The sequence below is a fragment of the Salmo salar genome, chromosome 26 (genome assembly GCF_965601325.2).
Source record: "Salmo salar chromosome 26, fSalSal1, whole genome shotgun sequence".
Lineage (NCBI taxonomy): Eukaryota > Metazoa > Chordata > Actinopteri > Salmoniformes > Salmonidae > Salmo > Salmo salar.
The window spans coordinates 31,359,499-31,381,670 of record NC_138316.1 but is presented as its reverse complement, the minus strand read 5'-3'; the positions used below and the strand labels follow the sequence as shown (position 1 = coordinate 31,381,670).

Below are 22,172 nucleotides of genomic sequence, written 5' to 3'. Positions count from 1 at the left end.
CTATTTCAGATTTTTTGGGGGGCAAAAAAGTTGATCTAATTGGCCAAAAGACCACAATTAGTGGAAAAAGTTCAGAAATGGGATGCCTGTGTAAACGCAGCCTTGGAGAGCGAGTTAATGATCATTGTGCAGTAGCTTCACACCAACATTAGAGTGTAGTCTTCACACACTACATCTGCTTCCTCTTGTAAAAAATATGAGCCAGATCTTTCTAAAGGGCATTTACAAGTCAAATACATTTCAACAAAATCACAGTTGACTTAGTGGAGACTGGACTACGATTCTAACTGTACCCCTTATCTACAAGTGTAACCACTGTAAAATAATAGCACAGATTACAGATGTCAGCATGTTTTCTGAAAGTGACACTTTATGAATGTGATTGTGGGTTTTTATTTCTATATTACATTCACATAATAAAATGAACAAGAGACACCATCAAATCAAACATGTATGCTATTTGACAACAAAAAACATTCCCGTGGCAGTGACACTGGACATGAAATGATCTAGGTCGATCTATTTGAGATTAAATGAACATACTGTACCTTCCGCCTCGCTAAACATTGTATCAGTGTACATATTGCACATGCTTACGTTCTTTTAAATAAGTACTGTATAGCACTGAGGCACCAGCACATACACATGAAACATGTACATAAAGAAACATGGAAAATAAATAACTAAAGAACAAGTTACAAAAGCAGAATAAAAAAGTACAAATGTTAAACCTTGGTTTCGGTTACGGCTTAATTGGTCAAGAGTAATCCTGTCCATTATAATAGCTTACATAAATCAAGTGCACATTTTGTCAATTAAATCTAACTTTAACATACAAAAACAAATGGTATATGAGTCAAGTGACTGTTCAGCCATATGTCTGCTTTGCTGTCTAGCTAACATCCAGTTAAAGTCCATTGTGTTTGTTTTCTCAGCCCCTCTGAGAGCTGAGAAAACAGTCAAGCCCCAGAGATCTCCACAAAGAGGGCACGGAGGAGCCCTCCATGGCAACGGCAGGTGAGTGTTGGTGTGATCATGGTGTAATGCTGGACCAGGTCACAGCAGGTGAGCGGTGGTCTTGTGTGATAATGGACCACGTTGTTACATGTTATTGAGGTCCATGAGTGTCTGATCCAACATTTGACACATATCAACGTTCTCTCATCTCATCATTAGCCTGATAGTGACAAACTCTATGTGTGCAACATAAAAATTCATCCTCCAGACTATTAATAATTTTTTACCACAATGAAAATGACTTAACCAAGAGTTTCACAGACCCAATAATATTGAATGAAGATTGTTATAGTTAAAACATTAAAAGGTGGTCCCTGTGTATATCCTTAGACAGCCACAGTTAGTAGATATTGTTATAATGCACACTCATATCAAGCCTTATCATACATTGTGGGTCAGTTTCACAGACCCAGATGATGCCCAGAATTACTCCTGTACAATGGACAATCTTTCAGTCATAGACTTATAGAGTGATCCAGTTTATGTTATCTAAATCGAATTGCTGTTCGTGAAATAAGAATTCCAGATGTTGGTTAACTAAACTAAAATCGGCCTGCTCTTAAATTCATCTGTGAGTCTGTGAAACCTGCCCTCTTCACCTGCAATGTGAACATGCATTTCATTTCTCTGATGCTCCGCATTAACTACAGTCCAATTATTTCTTCCCGATAAATATTATCCAATATATATATATATGATTTTTTTGTCTTTGCCTGACTCTTAGGTTTGTGTCAGACACACACATTAGCCTATATTTCCATCACAGCATCAGACAAATGTCTACGGCCAATGACATGCCAAGACAATAAAGGTATTTTCATTTTGCGTTTTTCTTCTAATTTGAGCACAGTGCTAATTTCACAACACATCCAGTAATAGTTTAATCCTGATTTAACACCACTCTCAGTTCATTGGATAGAAGCCGGTTTTTCTCAAGCTGCTGGTACAGAGGGTCTTTGCAGTCAGAAAGCAGGTTAAGAGAAAATAGAATAGAGATAACAAAGTGTGTTAGTTCAGAAAGATAGTCTTTTGTGTCATGCTACAACAGCACACACAACAAATACCATTGTTTTTTACCCTCTGCTTAAATGATCACATCTATATGCAAACAAAGAAATGGCTCCCTCACCTCAATGTGGAGATGGTGTGACTGTGAAATGACTGAATTATATGTTTACAGAATATCCCCAATGTTACACAAGTCACTATTATCTTTTTGAAGCAAAGTGTGACCGTCGGGAATGCTGAGGATGCTGAAACAGGTACATTTTCAGTTTCTGATCAATCCATGTAGTTGAACTCGGCTGGTTAAAGAAGTTGAAACCATGCCTGAGGTTGGTAGAGAGGTCATGGCCACAGCCCTCTGCACTTACACAATCCCCTGCCTGAGTGGGGTCAAATCCCTGTCCCACCGCTCCTCTACACAATATTTGTTTATCTATCGCTCTCCCCCTTAATTTCTTGCCTATCCCTGTCAATAAACAGTTGTATACTTTTTTTAAGAATAAGCTCTGTGGATGTGCTTTTGTCCAAATGTAAGCACATTTTTTGTTAATAAAACTACCATAGTACCATAATTCCAACCAAAATCTATTAAGAAACTAAAAAACATACGTTTGTGAAGAGGAGCTTTCGGTTTTATTCAAAGCTGCTCAGTAATAAATTAAACAGAGAAACCTTTAAAGACAGGAAATTAAATGAAGGAAATTAAGAACTACCGATTTGAAGGGTAAGGATGGCTGACATGGATGGATGTAAATGAGTCAGGGTTCTGTACAAAAGGTGGTCTATAGGATGGCAGCAGCAGCAGAGGCCCAATGTGCGGTGGTGCTGTGGTAAAGAAGATGTGGAGACATAGGGGACAGGATGTTGGGCAATACTGCCACATAGTTGTAGTAGAGAGAGGCCTCTCAACCAGCGGGTGGCGTCTGTGATGGTTGTGAGATGATGTAAACAATTTAACTGGAAAAGAATGAGAGGAAAAACAGAACGTGTTGGAGGGACAAATCGTAGAAAGGCACGTGACTGATATGACATGCAGGATGGAAACCACAGCACACAAAACAGAAAGCAGAGCCAGGTACTCAGAAAGGGTTGAGAGGTACTCTATTCTGGAAGTTCAATTTAGATGTTTCTAAAAGCATGTAAAAACTGATTGTACAACTTTAATTGTACAATGCATGTTAGATTCTATATAGTTCTCAGCCTAACAAAAAAGCCACTTGTTAACTACAAAAGGCAAGAGCTATTTGCTGTTGCATGGCAGAAGCGTAAAGTGAGTCAGTATTAGTAAGCACTGAAATTAAAATGTGAGTGGAAAAATCCAAACAGATGAAACATACAAAAAAATATGCCACTAGAGGGAGTATACAGTAGAAAACAATGTGAGTGGGTGGGGCCTATGCACAACGCACAAGCAGACACAAGCAAGTGATAGATTACATGGAGGTCATGTCGTTGAGGGTGTGGTCCAGCTCCTCGCTGATGGCCTTGTACTTCAGTTTCTGTGCATACAACTCATCTATTATGGGTGGAGGAGGAGGAGAGGAGTGGTGGAGGAGATGACATCGATGGGGTGATAATGAAGGAGGGTGGGGACAGCAACAGAGATGATAGACAGAGCAAAGAAAGGAGGGGAAAAGGTAGGAAAAAACAAAGGATTGTCAGAGAACTGAAGGAAATAAAATAGAATGTCAAAGCGAAAAAGAATAAGGGAGCAATAGGATGTGCACAGGCCACTAATGCCCTGTTAGATTGTTTAGACCAATCAGGAAATGACTAACTGAAACCCTGATGAAGGCAGCTTGCTGTCGAAATGTTTGTATCTAATTAATACATATTACATCGGAGTGGTATAGTGTGTAGCTGCTTTCTTTTCCAGAAGGAAATGACAACATGGTCTCCAACCAAATGATATAGAGCTCCATTGTGAATGCTTTGTAATTCCACAGCTACAGTACCACAGTCACACCAACAGCAGCATGAGACATTTCTTTCCCTGGCCTGCACTAGCCCAACAAACACTGACTGTGGGTCTGCATAATGTCAGCTGTGGCACTGGCCTAGTCTGCCTAGCACAGAACTGACTGTGCAGAATGTAGATGCAGTATCTGATGACACTACAGAGGAGGTGATGAAAGGTTAGACTTGACAATATTTGCACATTACTCTTTTTAAAATTCTTCAAGCTCTGTCAAGTTGGTTGTTGATCATTGCTTGACAGCCATTTTCAAGTATTGCCATAGATTTTCAAACCAAAACTGTAACTAGGCCACTCAGGAACATTCAATGTCATCTTGGTAAGCAACTCCAGTGTATATTTGGCCTTGTGTTTCAGGTTATTGTCCTGCTGAAAGGTGTATTTGTCTCCCAGGTTTTCCTCTAGGATTTTTCCTTTGCTTAGCTCTATTTTGTTTATTTTTATCCCTGGTCCTTGCAGATGACAAGCATACCCATAACATGATGCAGCCACCACCATGCTTGAAAATATGAAGTGGTGCTCAGTGATGTGTTGTGTTGGATTTTCCCCAAACATAACACTTTGTATTCATGATATAGAGTTCATTTCTTTGCCACATTTTTTGCAGGTTTACTTTAGTGCCTTATTGCAAACAGGATGCATTTTTTAAATATTTTAATTCTGTACAGGCTTCCTTCTTTTCACTCTGTCCTTTAGGTTAGCATTGTGGAGTAACTACAATGTTGTTGATTCATCCTCAGTTTTCTCCCATCATAGCCATTAAATCCTCACTGTTTTAATGTCACCATTGGCCTCATGGTGAAATCCCTGAGCGGTTTCCTTTCTTTCCGGCAACTGAGTTAGGAAGGACGCCTGTATCTTTGTAGTGACTGGATATATTGATACACCATCCAAAGTGTAATTAATAACTTCACCATGCTCAAAGGGTTATTCAATGCATGTGTTTTTTTTTTACCCATCTACCAATAGGTGCCCTTCTTTGCAAGAAATTGGAAAACCTCCCTGGTCTTTGTGGTTGAATCTGTGTTTGATATTCACTGCTCGACTGAGGGAACTTACAGATAAAATTATGCGTGGAGTACAGAGATGAATGAGGTAGTCATTCAGAAATAATTTGAAACACTATTATTGCACACAGAGTGTGCCCATGCAACTTATTATGTGACTTGTTAAGCACATTTTTACTCCTGAACTTATTTAGGCTTGTCATAACAAAGGGGTTGAATACTTATTGACTTAAAACATTTCAACGTTTCATTTTTTATTAATTTGTAAACATTTCTAAAAACATAATTCCTCTGATATTATGGGATATTGTGTGTAAGCCAGTGACAAAATGTAATCAATTTTAAATTCAGCCTGTAACACAATACAACGGGGTGTGAATACTTTCTGAAGGCACTGTATATGTCCTGTTTTACTATACAACTTACCTCAGATTTTCACATTGAAAACGCTTCATAATATATGAAATGAAAGGAAAAAGGTCCATACCCTCCAGATCATCAATGGTCTTCTCAAGCTTGGCCACGGACCTCTCAGCGAACTCAGCACGGGTCTCAGCCTGTGGCACAAGATGCAGACAAGACGTGATGAGTGTCCCCCGTCCTCATCACACCAAAACATGTTCCAACATAGATATATAATACAATGTCTAGTGTTCTCCACCCTTTCTATGGTCCCACTTTACAGAAGATCTAGTGGCTAACATGCTAACGCTAATGTCCCACTTTAGCTAATGGTAAAGTGAATGGAAACAGGGGCTAATTTGCTAACGCTAAAGGGAACTCACCTCCTTTAGCTTGTCTGTGAGAACCTTGATCTCCTCCTCGTACTTGTCCTCCTTCTGTGAGTACTGTAGTGACATAGTGGAGCGCAGGTCAGAGAGTCATCATCACAGCACTACCGACATGAACTGGTTCAATGGATAACAGGCAGAAATGAGTGGGCCTACTCAATAGAGTTACCTCCCTTTATCTCCATGGCTATACTAGCAGGCAATGGGGATAAAACCCCTGACTGCAACGACCTGAGAAGACATACATTTGTCTAAACAGACACCTACCTTCTCTGCCTGAGCCTCAAGAGACTTCAGGTTGTTTGTGACTGTCTTCAACTCTTCCTCAAGCTCAGCGCATTTGCTGATGTTTTAAGTATGGTTGAAGGAGCAGAGGAGGGGAAGGAACGAGAGTTATAACAGGAGGACCGACGGGGGAAAGAAACAAGAGTTATAACAGGGCAATAAGCACACAATAAGAGTAACAGCAGGTTGTCTCCAAAGCAGTAAATTGTGCTGTATTTTGTGGTTGGTTCCAAAGTTTTTACCTTTCAGAGAGCTCAGCGCGCTCCTCTGTACGTTCCAGATCACTCTCAATGATGACCAGCTTACGGGCGACCTGTTTTCACCCATAATAAGACAACACATCACTATACCACAATGGTGCACCAAGCAATCAATATGTTATATGTTTAGTTTCATGTACAGGTCTATATGCTGTCTGTTTCCCACATGCGCACACACACACACAAGGACTTCAGAAGTAAAGTGCCTTCGGAAAGTATTCAGACCCCTTCAATTTTTCAAGGACATTCTGAGACTTGTCCCGGAGCCACTTCTGCGTTGTCTTGGCTGTGTGCTTAGGGTCATTGTCCTGTTGGAAGTTGAACCTTCGCCCCAGTCTTTGTTCATGAGCGCTCTGGAGCATGTTTTCATCAAGTATCTCTCTGTACTTTGCTCTGTTCATCTTTGCCTCGATCCTGACTAGTCTCCCAGTCCCTGCCGCTGAAGAACATCCCCACAACATGATGCTGCCACCACCATGCTTAACCGTAGGGATGGTGCGAGGTTTCCTCCAGATGTGACACTTGGCATTCAGGCCAAAGAGTTCAATCTTGGTTTCATCAGACCAGAGAATCTTGTTTCTCATGGTCTGAGTCTTTAGGTGCCTTTTGGCAATTCCAAGTGGGCTGTCATGTGCCTTTTACTGAGGAGTGGCTTCCGTCTGGCCACTCTACCATAAAGGCCTGATTGGTGGAGTGCTACAGAGCTGGTTGTCCTTCTGGAAGGTTCTCCCATCTCCACAGAGGAACTCTGGAGCTCTGTCAGCGTGACCATCAGGTTCTTTGTTTCCTCCCTGACCAAGGCCCTTCTCCCCTGATTTCTCAATTTGGCCGGGTGGCCAGCTCTAGAAAGAGTCTTGGTGGTTCCAAACTTCCTCCATTTAAGAATGATGGAGGCCACGGTTTTCTTGGGGACCGTCAATAATGCAGAATTATTTTTTTTGGTACCCTTCCCCAGATCTGTGCCTCAACACAATCCTGTCTCAGAGCTCTACAGACAATTCCTTTGACCTCATGGCTTGGTTTTTGCTCTGACATGCACTGTCAACTGTGGGACCTTATATAGACAGGTGTGTGCCTTTCCAAATCATGTCCAATCAATTGAATTTACCACAGGTGGACTCCAATCAAGTTATAGAAACATCTCAAGGATGATCAATGGAAACAGGATGCACCTGAGTTCAATTTCGAGTCTCATAGCAAAGGGTCTGAATGCTTATGTACATAAGGTATCTGTTTTTTATTTTTAATAAATTGGAAAATAAATTATAAAAACCTATTTTTGCTTTGTCATTGTGAGGTATTGTGTGTAGATTGCTGAGGATTTATTTGTATTTAATCCATTTTAGAATAAGGCTGTAATGTAACAAAATGAGGAAAAGTCAAGGGGTCTGAATGCTTTCCGAAGGAACTGTATATAATAAAGTATCAGCCTAAGGAAGGCTAGGAAACTCACCTCCTCGTATTTCCTGTCAGCCTCCTCAGCGATGTGCTTGGCCTCCTTCAGCTGGATCTCCTGCAGCTCCATCTTCTCCTCATCCTTCGATGCTCTGTTCTCAATTACCTTCATGCCTCTGGAGGACAGAATAAACGGGGGGAACATATGTCAGGGATAGGAGGACATTGCATGTTGTCTTGTTTTTTAAATAAATAAAATGTTGATAAACTAAAAGGAATAGGAGGACATTAATCTGCAGCCCAACAGTCCACACATTTGGCACTTGGCTATTGTAACACAATAAATCTGGTACAGTGTGCTTATGCATATTTTACATGAACTCTTCTCAATAAGTGTGCTAGTTAAAGAGATTGAACAGGATCTTAATTAAGCACTTACAAATTTATCACATATTTTACTTATTGGAATTCATAACATACTGTATCATAAGAATTGCAGAATATTGTAAAAAAAAAATGCAGGATGTAACTTTACATAAGAAATGGATGTCGTTATACACAATTGTGCACAATTTTCGGGGACCCATTTTGGCTCGGCTTGGCTTGGCTTCTTCTAAAACTACTGGCTGAAATTATACAACACCTTTCTAACGCATCCTTTACTGAAAACTTTTAAGAGTGAAATGATAATATTATTACTGTGGTCATGTGGATTGATGTCATCTATATGGGTTTGGTGTTGATGACTGTGTTTGAGACAGACTGATGGGTCTGATGATGGCTGTGTCTATACTCCTAGAAGAAATGGTTCCAAAAGGGTTCTGCGGCTGTCCCCATAGGAGAATCCTTTTTAACTCCTGGTAAAACCCTTTTAGGTTCCATGTAGAACTATTTTGGGTTCCATGTAGAGGCCTCTGTGGAAAGGGTTCTACATGAAACCCAAAAGGGTTCTACCCGTAAACAAAAGTGGTTCTTCACAGGCTTCTCCTATGGTGACAGCCGAAATAACCATTTTTGGTTCTAGATAGCTCCTTTTTTGTCTAAGAGTGTAGTGTATGATACAGAGTTGGAGTCTGAGTGCTGCTGCTCACCTCTCACTCTCATCAGCAGCTTTCTCAGCCTCCTCCAGCTTGGTCAGAGCTGTGGCCAGACGCTCCTGAGCACGATCCAACTCCTCCTCAACCAGTTGGATACGTCTGTTCAGGGAAGCTACATCAGCCTCGGCCTAAGAGAGCACAACATGGAGAAACCACAATGTCAACCTGATGCACACTCAGTCAGTCACACTTTCTTCCATAATACAGTATCTGGAGAGATGTGTAGTGTAATGGAGGAGGTTGGGGGTCACATTTGGACACCTCTGTGGGGGGCTTCTTAACACTATAGGGGATTAAGGTTTAAATGTGTGAGAAATTATTTATTATTTATTTAACCTTCATTTAACTAGGCAAGTCAGTTAAGAACAAATTTTAATTTACAATGACGACCTACCCCAACCAAACCCTAACCCGGACGACGCTGGGCCAATTGTGCGCTGCCCTATGGGACTCCCAATCACGGCCGGTTGTGATACAGCCTGGAATGGAACCAGGTAGTGACCCCTCTAACACTGAGATGCAGTGCCTTAGACCGCTGCACCACTCGAGAGCCCCTGTAATTTCATGCTAATCTCCAGCATTATATATAACATTCTTTAGACAAGATTGTATAAAATAGACATTTATATAGGCCTAATTGGTATGTTTGGAAAGGCAGTGACCAATATAAACATAATAAGCTGACAATTATGTAAATGTATGTAGCTACAGGAGGTGTAGGATGATAGTGTATGATCGGCTGGAGCATGCTGAAACTGCAGCAGCCTGGGCTAATGTGTTTATTTTGGAGTCTTCCTGCCTGGCACGTTTTACCATTAAATCGATTCTCACTGTCCCATTTCTCCATCCTTTTAGCACATCAAATGACAGACAAAATATTGATTTTTTTAGTACCGTAAAATCATCTATATTCTGTCTATCGTTCTACCAAGCCTGTTGATCAGATTTATACTAATACTGTCGTCAGGCAGGCTGCAGACTAATTGCCTTAAATTATTAGCCAGGGCTTACGGATTCTCTCGCATCCCTCTCCAGACCCAGTTCCTTCTGCCGCCTCTCTGCCGACTCTTCTGCACCATCAGCCTGCTCTTGTAATGCTTTAATTTTCCTTTTTACAGCTTCCAACGACGTTAGCCCGGCCATTTCGCTTGTTTACGGCCTATTTTCTATTGCCTACGCCTTTTTCTAACGGTTCTCGGGACAGAAACGCGCAACGATGCCGGGATGAGAAAATCTGCTCACGTCTCTGTTGTTTTTTTCCTACAGCTACTGGGGAGGCTGAGACTTGCGCTAAATGACACCGGAAGTAACACATTTCATACATTGCGCAAAATTGCCTAAAAAAATCCAGATAGATTTTGTTAGAGGTTTTTATTTATTGTATTATAGTGAGATAATATGATTATGTCATAATGACTTATTGGCCATTCGCCTATAATGGGCACTCTGCTCAGAGCCCCCCCAACCCCCTTCCCTCCTACAGGCTCATGCTAGTGGTGCTGGGATTGCGCATCATATCTGGGATATTCATTTATTATGGGGGGATTTAACCTATAATAAACGTTTTAAAATAATCATTTAAAATGTATTTAAAGATATTGATTGTATTTAAAAATAAAAATCGATTACATAAGGACAAAAGTAACATGATTATCCCAATTCATAATAATGATAGATCTATAGGCTACTTAAAGTATAAATATTTTTGGTACCATTTTTGTTTAATGTTTTTTTTTACTATAATTACTATCATAATTTGGTGTTCTTTCTAAACTGACACAATAAGCTGCATGTTTCCTATACGAACAAACGTTTAATTATTGGCGTCCCCTACAACAATCTCAATAGTGGAATATAATGTATGACACCTACAAATCTAAATGAAAGGTATTTAAAATATTCAAAAACTTCCACCAAACTTTTAACTGAAATTCTAAACGGGGCCCCATTTTAACCCAACAGGTTGCGGGGTGCACAGGGTACACTGCTTAAACCTGGCCTTACACGGCATAAACCTGGCCTTACACGGCTTAAACCTGGCCTTACACGGCTTAAACCTGGCCTTACACGGCTTAAACCTGGCCTTACACGGCTTAAACCTGGCCTTACACGGCTTAAACCTGGCCTTACACGGCTTAAACCTGGCCTTACACTGCTTAAGCCTGTCAGCTGTAACTAGGCCATATAAAACACAGCTACATTTAACCTTCTGCTTGCATCTTCGTGGAGGGTGGCACACAGATGGTCTACTCAGTCTTATTCGGTTTCAATGAACACATGTGGAATATTGCGCATGGCAGGCCAATGGTCGAGCCTAATGAAGACGCAGGTATTAACCATAAGCAATTATGTAGGCTATTCCAAACTGAAACAATAAAATTATCTTAATTTATATGTATGATGACTAGGCCTAGAATGAAAAATGTTAAGGTTCAATGTTAGCAGACTGTTCGTGGTCCCCCTGAATCCACTCTAACACTCTTCAAACTTACGTCTGTGGCTTTCTTCTCAGCGAGTTCAAGTTTCTCCTGGGCATCCTTAAGAGACTCAGAGTACTTGTCCAACTCATCCTCTGTTCCCTTCAGCTTCTTCTGCAGCGCTACCAGGTCATCCTCAAGCTGATAGTTGGTGGAGAATATCATCAGTCAATTGGGGTGTGCCATAAGCAGCGTGGACACAGCCAGAAACAGACAAAAAAGGGAAGAAAACAAAAGCCAAGAGTCATGGAAAAAAGACAAACACTTACAAATGCTTCATGATATCTTCTTTGTCTTTGGACAAGTATGTGTATTTCATTTATTCAATCCACTCACAACACTAGAGTGGCATACTTTAATCAAGAAACTACGCTATTCATGTTTTATGGCAAAAAAATCTAACGCTGATCAAAGAATATTAGTTTATAGTAGGCTTAATCCTGCATAATGCAGTATAAATGAATCGGTCAAACAAATATTTTCTAAAACATCCTGTCCTATAATCCAATAGTCCAATAATAAAATATTGTCACGCCCCAAAAACAAATATATTCCAAATACGATTAAATACAACAATCAATACTGATCCTCATACTCTTTATCCTCTGAGACTTAATTTAATCCATATCGAGAGAGAGAACGCTCCAAAGCACTCCGTGCCCAAACATTTGACGCACAGTGCCAAAGTCACCCGTGCGCAATAAGACAGAACCCGATTTCTCTATGGATGCCAACCTGTTTGCTCTTGTCTTCCGCTGCCTTTTTGTCTCCCTCAGCTCCCTCAGCTCTGTCCAAGGCATTCTCCTTGTCTAGCTTAAGCATCTGCATCTTCTTCTTGATGGCGTCCATGACTGCTGTGTTGTTGGGGTGGCCTCACCAACTGACCAAAAAACAAAAACTTTGCGTAAAACGCTGAGAAGCTCCGCGCGTCTGAACCACACAGAACGTGAAGCTGGAGTGCAAGCTCGAGCCGACTGTAACTTGTCAAATATGTACTATAGCAGAGGAGTTACTGGATCCCCATGGATACCAAACACTTTTTGGGAAAACGACGGCAGCTGCTCTCTTCCGCGGGTCCTGCCTTTTTTATGTCTCTCCTCGGCGATTCGCTGATCCAGTACATTGTACCGTTGATAAGACTATATATGGGTTATGGGCGAGAAAGTGGCACCCCCTCAAAGACGTCTGTTCCTTTTTCAAACACTGTTCTGAGACGTAGGCTACAGCCAAGGAAGTCAGTTTGGGGAGTGGGGGTCAATTTATGCACAAGGAAGTGAAGGTGGACAACAAAAACATGATCTTTGACTGGAATTGCTCATTTCATTCTGGTAGGATAACTTACATTTGCTCAACACAGCAGTTCAAAGAAGGCTTGATAGAGTAATATTTATAGGAATAAATAATGGCACTAATCGTTGTTTATGTTACCATTCCTCCAACCAAATTCATGTTTAAAATAATTGTGTCGCCCACACTTAGTTTAGCCATTGACCCCTCTTGATTATGAATCGTGTCTCCACTATGAACCATAACACCTGAGAGATGGGGTCATGTAACTCTGATCTCCAAAGACAAAATAAGCAGTTATTAAAGCAGACAAATTTAGTCTAATGTTTAAAAGGGATTGTCCTTGGGAGGGGTGTCATATTATCTATGCTGAAGTGTTCTGTCAGTGATACCACACAGTAGAGGAGAGGTGCACGTCAACAAGTCCCTCAAGATAGTGTTCACAATCTGAAGAGGGGCATCAGATTGTGTTATATTCAACAGTGGCATATCATCGAGCTTATAAGTGCCTTGGAGTTCATTCAAAATGGCCACAGGGTAAGAAACGAGTGCTTTGGCATTTCAGCAATCCCCCTCTTCCTCTGTGACAGTTCACAGGTCCAGGGGATTCAGTCACAGCTGTCACACATGGACAGTGGAGGAGGAACCAGAGACCTGTCCAAACACACTGTGATTGGCTGCATGGTATGAACTTATACCCTCAAGTTTACTTTTACCTAAATCATTTCTAGGATATATCTTTATGGGGAAGATAATGAAAAAATGTCTAGTACTTACATTTATAGTACATTTTACTTTACAGTACTCATACGTACAGAACATTGGTTTAAACTTTAGGTGATATGTGTGTGAAAGGTACTGCTCTTGTAGGCCTATACCCCATAAAGGAGAATAACAGAACAACACAAACAATGACATCTTTATATCACCATATCCTTCTGGGTTGGCTCAGCGACATCTACTCAAACAACCTCCTCTTCTTGTCCTCTCTGTTCCTCCCATGTTTTCTTGAGGGGTATTTTAAGGACCGTCTTGTTTGCTCAAGTTGCACCTGTTACATACTGTACATAGGGCTTCAACAAGGGTTCTTCTAAGATCCTTAAAGTTCTTTGAAGAACCTTAGGGTTATTGGCACTGAAAAATGCCCCCAAAAGTTACTTCCAAAAACCCCATAGGAGGTGGGGTTCAGCAAGGAACCTCCTTAGTTCTTGGGGGTTCTTGCAGGTGCCTAACTGCCCAACAAAAACATTTTGATTTGAATTTGAGAAAACAGCAGGTGCAGGCACTTAACTAAACATTTGTAAGATCTCTTCAATTTTGTATGATCTAAATTGTATGATCTAAATTGATAGTTTTATGGTGATACTATCTATCTTTTCATATTTGTGCAAATGGCTGTTTGGCACTTCCTCGCTTTAAAAATTATTTATAAAACAGAAAATGGACACAATTCAGTGGATGTCAGTCAACAAAGAGGTAAGAATATGTTGAAGGCTATAGCTGCATTGGGCGCAGATGCCTGAACTGACAACTTATTTGTGTGTGTCTGTGTCTGCAGGTATACTGACGAGGAGGCACACAAAAGGTATGTACAATTGGTATTGGTTTGTCGCATGAATGTTATGCAGATCACATGTAGGCTAACCGTACCTTCTCCAGTATGCAATCTGGTTTCCGAGCTGGTCATGAGTGCACCTCAGCCACGCTCAAGGTCCTAAACGATATAACGGCCATCGATAAAAGACAGTACTGTGCAGCCGTCTTCATCGACCTGGCCAAGGCTTTCGACTCTGTCAATCACCGCATTCTTATCGGCAGACTCAATCGCCTTAGCTTCTCAAATGACTGCCTCGCCTGCTTCAAAAACTACTTCTCAGATAGAGTTCAGTGTCAAATCGGAGGGCCTGTTGTCCGGACCTCTGTCAGTCTCTATGGGGGTGCCACAGGGTTCAATTCTTGGGCCGACTCTTTTCTCTGTATACATCAATAATGTCGCTCTTTCTGCTGGTGATTCTCTGATCCACCTGTACGCAGATGACACCATTCTGTATACATCTGGCCCTTCTTTGGACACTGTGTTAACTAACCTCCAAACGAGCTTCAATGCCATACAACACTCCTTCTGAGGCCTCCAACTGCTTTTAAATGCAAGTAAAACTAAGTGCATGCCCTTCAACCGATTGCTGCCCGCACCCTCCCGCCCGAATAGCATCACTACTCTGGACGGTTCTGACTTAGATTGTGGACAACTACAAATACAGTTGATGTCGGAAGTTTACATACACCTTAGCCAAATACATTTAAACTCAGTTTTTCACAATTCCTGACATTTAATTCCAGTAAAAAGTCCCTGACATAGGTCAGTTAAGATCACCACTATTTTAATAATGTGAAATGTGAGAATTGTAGAGAGAATGATTTATTTAATATTTTATTTCTTTCATCACATTCCCAGTGGGTCAGAAGTTTGCATACACTCAATTAGTATTTGGTAGCATTGCCTTTAAATTGTTTAACTTGGGTCAAACGTTTCGGGTAGCCTTCCACAAGCTTCCCACAATAAGTTGGGTGAATTTTGGTCCATTTCTCCTGACAGAGCTGGTGTAACTGAGTCAGGTTTGTAGGCCTCCTTGCTCGCACACGCTTTTTCAGTTCTGCCCACAAATGTTCTATAGGATTGAGGTCAGGGCTTTTTGATGGACATTCAATACCTTGACTTTGTTGTCCTTTAGCCATAACATTGAAAGTATGCTTGGGGTCATTGTCTATTTGGAAGACACATTTGCGACCAAGCTTTAACTTCCTAACTGATGTCTTGAGATGTTGCTTCAATATATCCCCCTAATTGTCCTCCCTCATGATGCCATCTACTTTGTGAAGTGCACCAGTTCCTCCTGCAGCAAAGCACCCCCACAACATGATGCTGCCACCCCTGTGCTTCACGGTTGGGATGGTGTTCTTCAGCTTGCAAGCGTTCCCCTTTTTCCTCCAAACATAACCATGGTCATTATGGCCAAGGAGTTCTATTTTTGTTTCATCAGACCAGAGGACATTTCTCCAAAAAGTACGGTCTTTGTCCCCATGTGCAGTTGCAAAGCGTAGTCTGGCTTTTTTATGGGGGTTTTGGAGCAGTGGCTTCTTCCTTGCTGAGCGGCCTTTCAGGTTATGTCGATATAGGACTCGTTTTATTGTGGATATAGATACTTTTGTACCCGTTTCCTCCAGCATCTTCACAAGGTCCTTCGCTGTTGTTCTGGGATTGATTTGCACTTTTCGCACCAAAGTACGTTCATCTCTAGGAGACAGAATGCGTCTCCTTCCTGAGCGATATGACTGCTAAGTGGTCCCATGGTGTTTATACTTGCGTACTATTGTTTGTACAGATGAACGTGGTACCTTTAGGCGTTTGGAAATTGCTCCCAAGGATGAACCAAACTTGTGGAGGTCTCCAATTGTTTTCTGAGGTCTTGGCTGATTTCTTTTGATTTTCCCATGATGTCAAGCAAAGAGGCACTGAGTTTGAAGGTAGGCCTTGAAATACATCCACAGGTACACCTCCAATTGACTCAAATGATGTCAATTAGCCTATCAGATGCTTCTAAAGCCATTACATAATTTTCTGGAATTTTCCAAGCTGTTTAAAGGCACAGTCAAAGGCACAGTGTATGTAAACTTCTGACCCACTGGAATTGTGATGCAGTGAACTATAAGTGAAATAATCTGTCTGTAAATAATTGTTGGAAAAATGACTTGTGTCATGCACAAAGTAGATGTCCTAACCGACTTCCCAAAACTAGCAGTTTGTTAGTTTGTTAACAAAAAATGTGTGGAGTGGTTGAAAAATGAGTTTTAATTACCCCAACCTAAGTGTATGTAAACTTCCGACTTCAACTGTGTGTATAAAAACCGTTGTCAAAAGTGAACCGTTTTTTATTCACATTTACCACAAAACCAAGGTAGGAATACTTTCACGCACGTTTTGTTAATCAACTGTATAATATATATTCTTGTATTCACAGATTTCACCCTCCCTATACCGCTGATGAATATAACTGGAAACCTGTTCGATCACCATGCACTGCAAAATCCTTCTGGCTATGGATACGAAGGATATCAACACGTTGGGGGTACAGACTTAATACCTAACTCAGTTGCCGGAGAGGAAGGAAACTGCTCAGGGATTTTTTTTGGAGTAACTACAATGTTATTGATCCATCCTCAGTTTGCTCTGTAACTTTAAAACAGTTAAAGTTACAGAGCAAACTGAGGATGGATCAATAACATTGTAGTTACTCCCAAAAAATATTACAAAAGATCTGTTTGCAACAAGGCACTAAAGTAATACTGCAAAAATGTGGCAAAGCAATTAACTTTTTGTCCTGAATACAAAGTGTTGTTTGGTGCAAATCCAATACAACACATTACTGAGTACCACTCTCTATATTTTCAAACATAGTGGCGGCTGCATCATGTTATGGGCATGCTTGTAATCTTTAAGGACTGGGGAGTTTTTCAGGATAAAAAAGTAACAGAATGGAGCTAAGCACAGGACAAATCCTTGAGGAAAAATCCTAATGGAATCCTAGAATTTTTAAAAGAATAAATGTGCAAATGTTGCACAATCCAGGTGTGGAAAGCTCTTAGAGACTCACCCAGAAAGACTCACAGCTGTAATCGCTGCCAAAGGTGCTTCTACAAAGTATTGACTGAGTGGTGTGAATACTTTCATTTCATTTTCAATTAAATTTTCAATAATTTCTAAAAACATGTTTTCACTTTGCCATTATGGGGTATTGTGTATAGATGGGTGAGAAAATGAATCCATTTAGAAAATAAGACTAACATAACAAAATGTGGAATAAGTCAAGGGGTATGAATACTTTCTGAAGGCACTGTATGTACTTTGAAGCAGACTAAAGCATTAGATGAATAGTTTGCAGTGCTCTCTAATGTTCTCCCTGTGGTGTCTGCCCATCTCATTTTATGGCAGGCACTAGACAGGCAGCTGCCATTCTCTTGTTAGCCTGGGTTTTGTCCAACTGTTGCCAGGCACAGCATGCCGCTCATACACACAGATCAAAGACCACATAGACCGCTCATACAGAGATCAGAGAGGCTCAGAGCAGAAGCCATGCTATCCCAGGACATTTGGGGCTAATGGAGACAGATACTAGACACAGATACACAAACACAGTACCTGGCCATCTCATCATAATGCTTTAAAAAGTCTATCCAAGCATCTAGGGCCTCTGAAATCCTGGTCCCAGATCTGTTTGTGCTGTTTAGCCAACTCCAAAATAGCTCAGGGACCAGGCTGGGTCAAAACAAAGTACATGGAATTTAATTTACACAGAGTTAACTTAACTGTGTAAATTCTATTTAGGTATTCTTACTGGGGAAGTGATAAACCCTTTTACTACTGAAGTATCTGACCCTATGATTCTATGGCCCTCCATTACTGGGAACTTGGGATAACATAAAACTTACTGTATCTCTGTCAGTCATGTAATACATGTGCTTCCTTTATGCCTCTAAGCCCATCATAAGTATACCCCTCAATCCCACACCACTGGTCTGACAATAGCATTGTGGTGAGTAGAGTATTCCCAGAATTCTCAGGCTGGTGGGAAGTATGTGGTCCTGTAATGCGGTCGGTTGTACCGCGGTCGTGGGTGAGAGTGTCAGTGTAATGGTCTCTGGTAATAACTATGTGAACCCTACAGACCTCTGGCAGTCCTCTTCATTAACCAGGACTTTCAGGTATTTTGATAAAACATCTTAGCACAATGTGTCAGGTGAAAAGGGGCTTGAAATGCAGTAGACATTGTCTACATTCTCAGAGTAGTACAATTCCACAATGGGATCAACAGCTAAATTGTATTCCTTCCAATGTGCCTGTATTGTAATACATGGGTGCAGAGAGGTTTTCTAACCCCCGCATTTCACTATAGTTTAAGAACTTTGAGAAAGGCAGATGATTTCATCTTCACAATGTCAAGACTAGTTGAACAATTCCTGTTCATTCTTTCACACCATGTGGGTGCTTCGAAAGACAGACCGACACGCTAAACGATTGCTTGACAACAGCTACCCATCTCATATACAATGTGGTTTGGGCAGAGCAGAACCTTGCTACCTCTGAGGTCACCCACCCACAGATAACATCCATGTGTGACGTCTATGTGTAGCTCTGGGTGCAGCATTCAAAAGGGTGACTGCAGCTGGCCTGGGAACGTTATGTCATTGGAGTCTCATTTTCCCTCTGTGGCAGCATGTATGCCAAAGAGTTGGGGTTGGAGGGTGGGAGGATTCTAAGAGTCAGCTTGCCTCAGACAAAAGACAACAGCTGATTCAGGAAGTTTTATTGTGACGACATGTGGCACTATACTCTTCAAAATAAGTGCCTACACTCTTGACTTTTACTTCCCAATACGTTCTAACAGAGAAGTTTCCTTTCAAAACTGATTGAAGGGAACACATTGAACCACATACAGCTCAGGCTTCTCACGTGTCAACAAGATGAGATGTGGAAGGGCGGCCCGCGATACTTGACCATATAAAGCTTGTAGACTATTTTATGGAGCTACACAATTCCAATTGTGAACCAGTAGATTGTCCTACTTCACTGATTTAAAGGATCAGATGGGTGCCATTTTGCTTTCACCTGTCCAGCACCTTGAGATCAGCGATTATAGTATTCAGATTCACCCTTCCTGCCAATAATTCTGGCTATTATCCTGCAGAAGGAGGGAGCAGCTGTGCCAGTGTAATTTACAAATCACCTTCCCCTCAGATTTTAGAGCGGGCCAGAATTCGTACCTGTCTCGGCTCTAACCAACACCAGCTAAATATAGCACAAGGCTCACTGCTGACTCAGAAATACCATCTACCTTCACTGACAGAGGAGCTGCTTAAAGGGACCCTGCCTGAAAAAGTCACCTCTAGAGCAGTAAGTCTATTAAAACCACAGGATCATGTTCTGTTATTGCGCTAGTAGTGCATGTTTCTATGTGCAGGATGTGATGCTAGGATTTGTGATTATTAAAGCGTTACTACAGTATACATGTCAGTAGTCTGTCACAGGCTTTCACCTCATCTTTAAACAACAACTTCTCGGTCATCTGTGACTTGATTTCCAGCTGGCCTGAACCTGAGAATGTAGATTAGTCTAGGAGAAGGCTGCTGGAATCAAACACAATGTTAGCCTGTCCATTCATGATCACACTCCTGTATTCAACAAGAGGTAAAAATACAATTCTGCAGGCCATATTACTTTGAAACCCTTTATTTTCAGTGAATACAAAAAATATGTTTTCTTGTGGCCAGATAAATAGTTTCCATACTGTAGGTCATTGTCACTTAATATCTATCTTTCTTGTAGAACTGCACTTGAATTATCATTGAATTCATTATGGGACAAACACACAGGTATGAACCTCCCTACCATTGAAATGTGTCACACTACATTAACAGTGACAGCTATACATCTTAATATCCTTATCACATTTATCCTTAAAAAAAAAACTATTCCTCGTGGCTTAAAAGAAAAAAGAAAATCAATCCATAAAACTTTTGTGAGACAGACCTATTGTCCAGAGTGTGTGGATCCTGTGATTTACTTGTAACATACAATAACCGAGCGACAGACTCCATTCTGCCATACATAGAGTTCAGAAGCATCTTGGTACATGCCCATGGAATGCAGTACAAAAATGTGTTGTCCTCATATATATCGTATACATATACTGATGGTACTTTTTACACAGCGACACATTCGTCTCTGCCCTCAAGGCCATGGGTGCATCAGGCAGAAAGATGGGGACAGAGGTACAGTTTATAGGACAACGCAGTAGTACCTGTGAGGCCGTGTTTTTCATCTCTATGGGACCTAAAAGTCTTGGTAATAGGCTATGACAGGAACAACTCAAGGCCCTACTCATTGATACTGACCACACTCCTTTATCCAGCTAGATAAGTTGTCACAAGCAGACCAGATGCTGTATGAGCTACAAACTAAGGCACTAATGACATAATACTACAAAGACCAGATGCGTGAACTCTGACAGAACTGTAGAGCCTACTGTTACACATCAAAACAGAGTAAAACATGTTTAACATGGACCGTTTGCTGTTTGTTAGGGGTTATTGTCCTTATGTGCAGTTCAGAATACCAATCAGTACGTCGTGTAGATGTATTTTCTGTTCCGAAAATAATAGAACCCAGAAGCCATGCATATGACTGACACGCAAGAGCAGAATTTTACCTCACAATAATTATTTGTTTGCTAACCGACACTCACCGACTGTCCATAAAACTAGTAAAACCAAACACTAGAACCAAACCTGGGTTGTGTTCATTAGGATCTTTTTGTTGTTCTATTGGACAATTCTAGGTAGTCACTCCTCCGTTTTCCTCCTTTTGGTGCATAACGAACACAACCCTGGCAAACAGAAGGTAAATATACTGCAATAGTAGCACTTCCCACTACAGTTACACAAAACACCATTAGAGTAAGAGTGAGACGGATTCAACAGGTGAACAACAACAGGACGTGATCCACTGTAGTGGACCAACAGGCCCCTACGGAGGGATGGGGGACTCTGCCCCGTGTAAGACAGCAGGGGTAACCATCAGAAGCACAGTACATTGTGTATAGTCAACAAAGATTTATCGCTTCACATTCATTCAAGAGGTCTGGGGTGTTACAATATCAGAGCCATTCATTTCAGTTTGCATTATGAGTTATAGATAAATCACGCTTTATCAATGAGAATCTTTTTCCAGATTGCCTGGATGTTTTTTTTAAACTCCTACTTTAATCGTAATACATTTTCAAGACCAGCAGTTGTTTCCTACATTAGTATTTTTTCTTACAGTATCTGAACGGTTTTCAGAGGTGCAGTGTTTGTAGTGTTTGAAAAGATCAAGCAAGAGGTCGCTTCATTACATTGCATGTCAGGAGGCTGTGAGGACACCAACACTGCCCCCTACAGCGCCTTCATAGTATTGCTTCATGAACATCAGTTCCAGCTGTATGGCTCAATATCAACTGTAAACTAATGAGAATAGTAGAGGGAAGGCCAGTTAACGGACTGTCCACGGTCCAGGTTATGCAGGGTTAGGAGATCTGTAGTAGTGGAAGGGATGAGACTAGTTAAGCTTACTGTAAGTGTCAGAGTATCTTAACTTGCTAAACATTTTATTCTGTAGTAACTTTGCCTCCAAATCACAGAAATAATAAAGTACTAGATTGTAATGCATCATAAGTGGTTGTCGTAAAGAGGTCTCTAGCAATTAGCCGCAAATGTAAGCGTTTATCAACACTAGGTACATTTCAGTCTTCAGTGTCAAGAGCACATCTAAACAAGGATTTAAAAAGTGTCCACGCAAGCCGAACGGTCAATGTGACAAAAAATGCTTCCATGAAATAAGATCCATAAGCTATTCTTCAATATGCTCCAAATACCTCAACTGTCTGAATTACTTTGTCTGACAAGGAAGAGAGATTATATATATATATATATATATATAAATATATATATATATATATATATATATATATATATATATATATA

The 22,172-nt window shown here is 40.9% G+C and overlaps 1 protein-coding gene and 1 long non-coding RNA gene across 5 annotated transcripts; one reads left to right on the top strand and one right to left on the bottom strand.

Moving 5' to 3' along the window:
* Window positions 1-369: 369 nt before the first annotated feature.
* On the bottom strand, window positions 370-12,476 carry LOC106587620 (tropomyosin alpha-1 chain). 4 transcript variants are annotated; one of them, XM_014176181.3, is made up of 10 exons: window positions 12,045-12,476; window positions 11,325-11,450; window positions 8,827-8,960; window positions 7,794-7,911; window positions 6,323-6,393; window positions 6,063-6,138; window positions 5,790-5,852; window positions 5,492-5,561; window positions 3,460-3,538; window positions 370-2,979 (listed from the first exon to the last, which is right to left on the bottom strand). In XM_014176181.3, the coding sequence occupies exons 1-10, from the start codon at window positions 12,156-12,158 to the stop codon at window positions 2,976-2,978; spliced, it is 855 nt and encodes a 284-aa protein (XP_014031656.1). In that variant the 5' UTR covers window positions 12,159-12,476; the 3' UTR covers window positions 370-2,975. The 4 variants fall into 4 exon arrangements, with proteins under 4 accessions (XP_014031656.1, XP_014031657.1, XP_014031659.2 ...); XM_014176182.3 differs by lacking the exon at window positions 3,460-3,538 and having other exon boundaries at window positions 370-1,971; XM_014176184.3 differs by lacking the exons at window positions 11,325-11,450; window positions 12,045-12,476 and adding an exon at window positions 9,844-10,108.
* Window positions 12,477-12,508: 32 nt separating this feature from the next.
* LOC106587621 (uncharacterized) lies at window positions 12,509-16,993 on the top strand. The gene is made up of 4 exons (XR_001324471.3): window positions 12,509-12,637; window positions 13,187-13,280; window positions 14,155-14,181; window positions 16,616-16,993. It is a non-coding gene; the product is annotated as an uncharacterized LOC106587621 (long non-coding RNA).
* The last annotated feature ends 5,179 nt before the right edge of the window (window positions 16,994-22,172 follow it).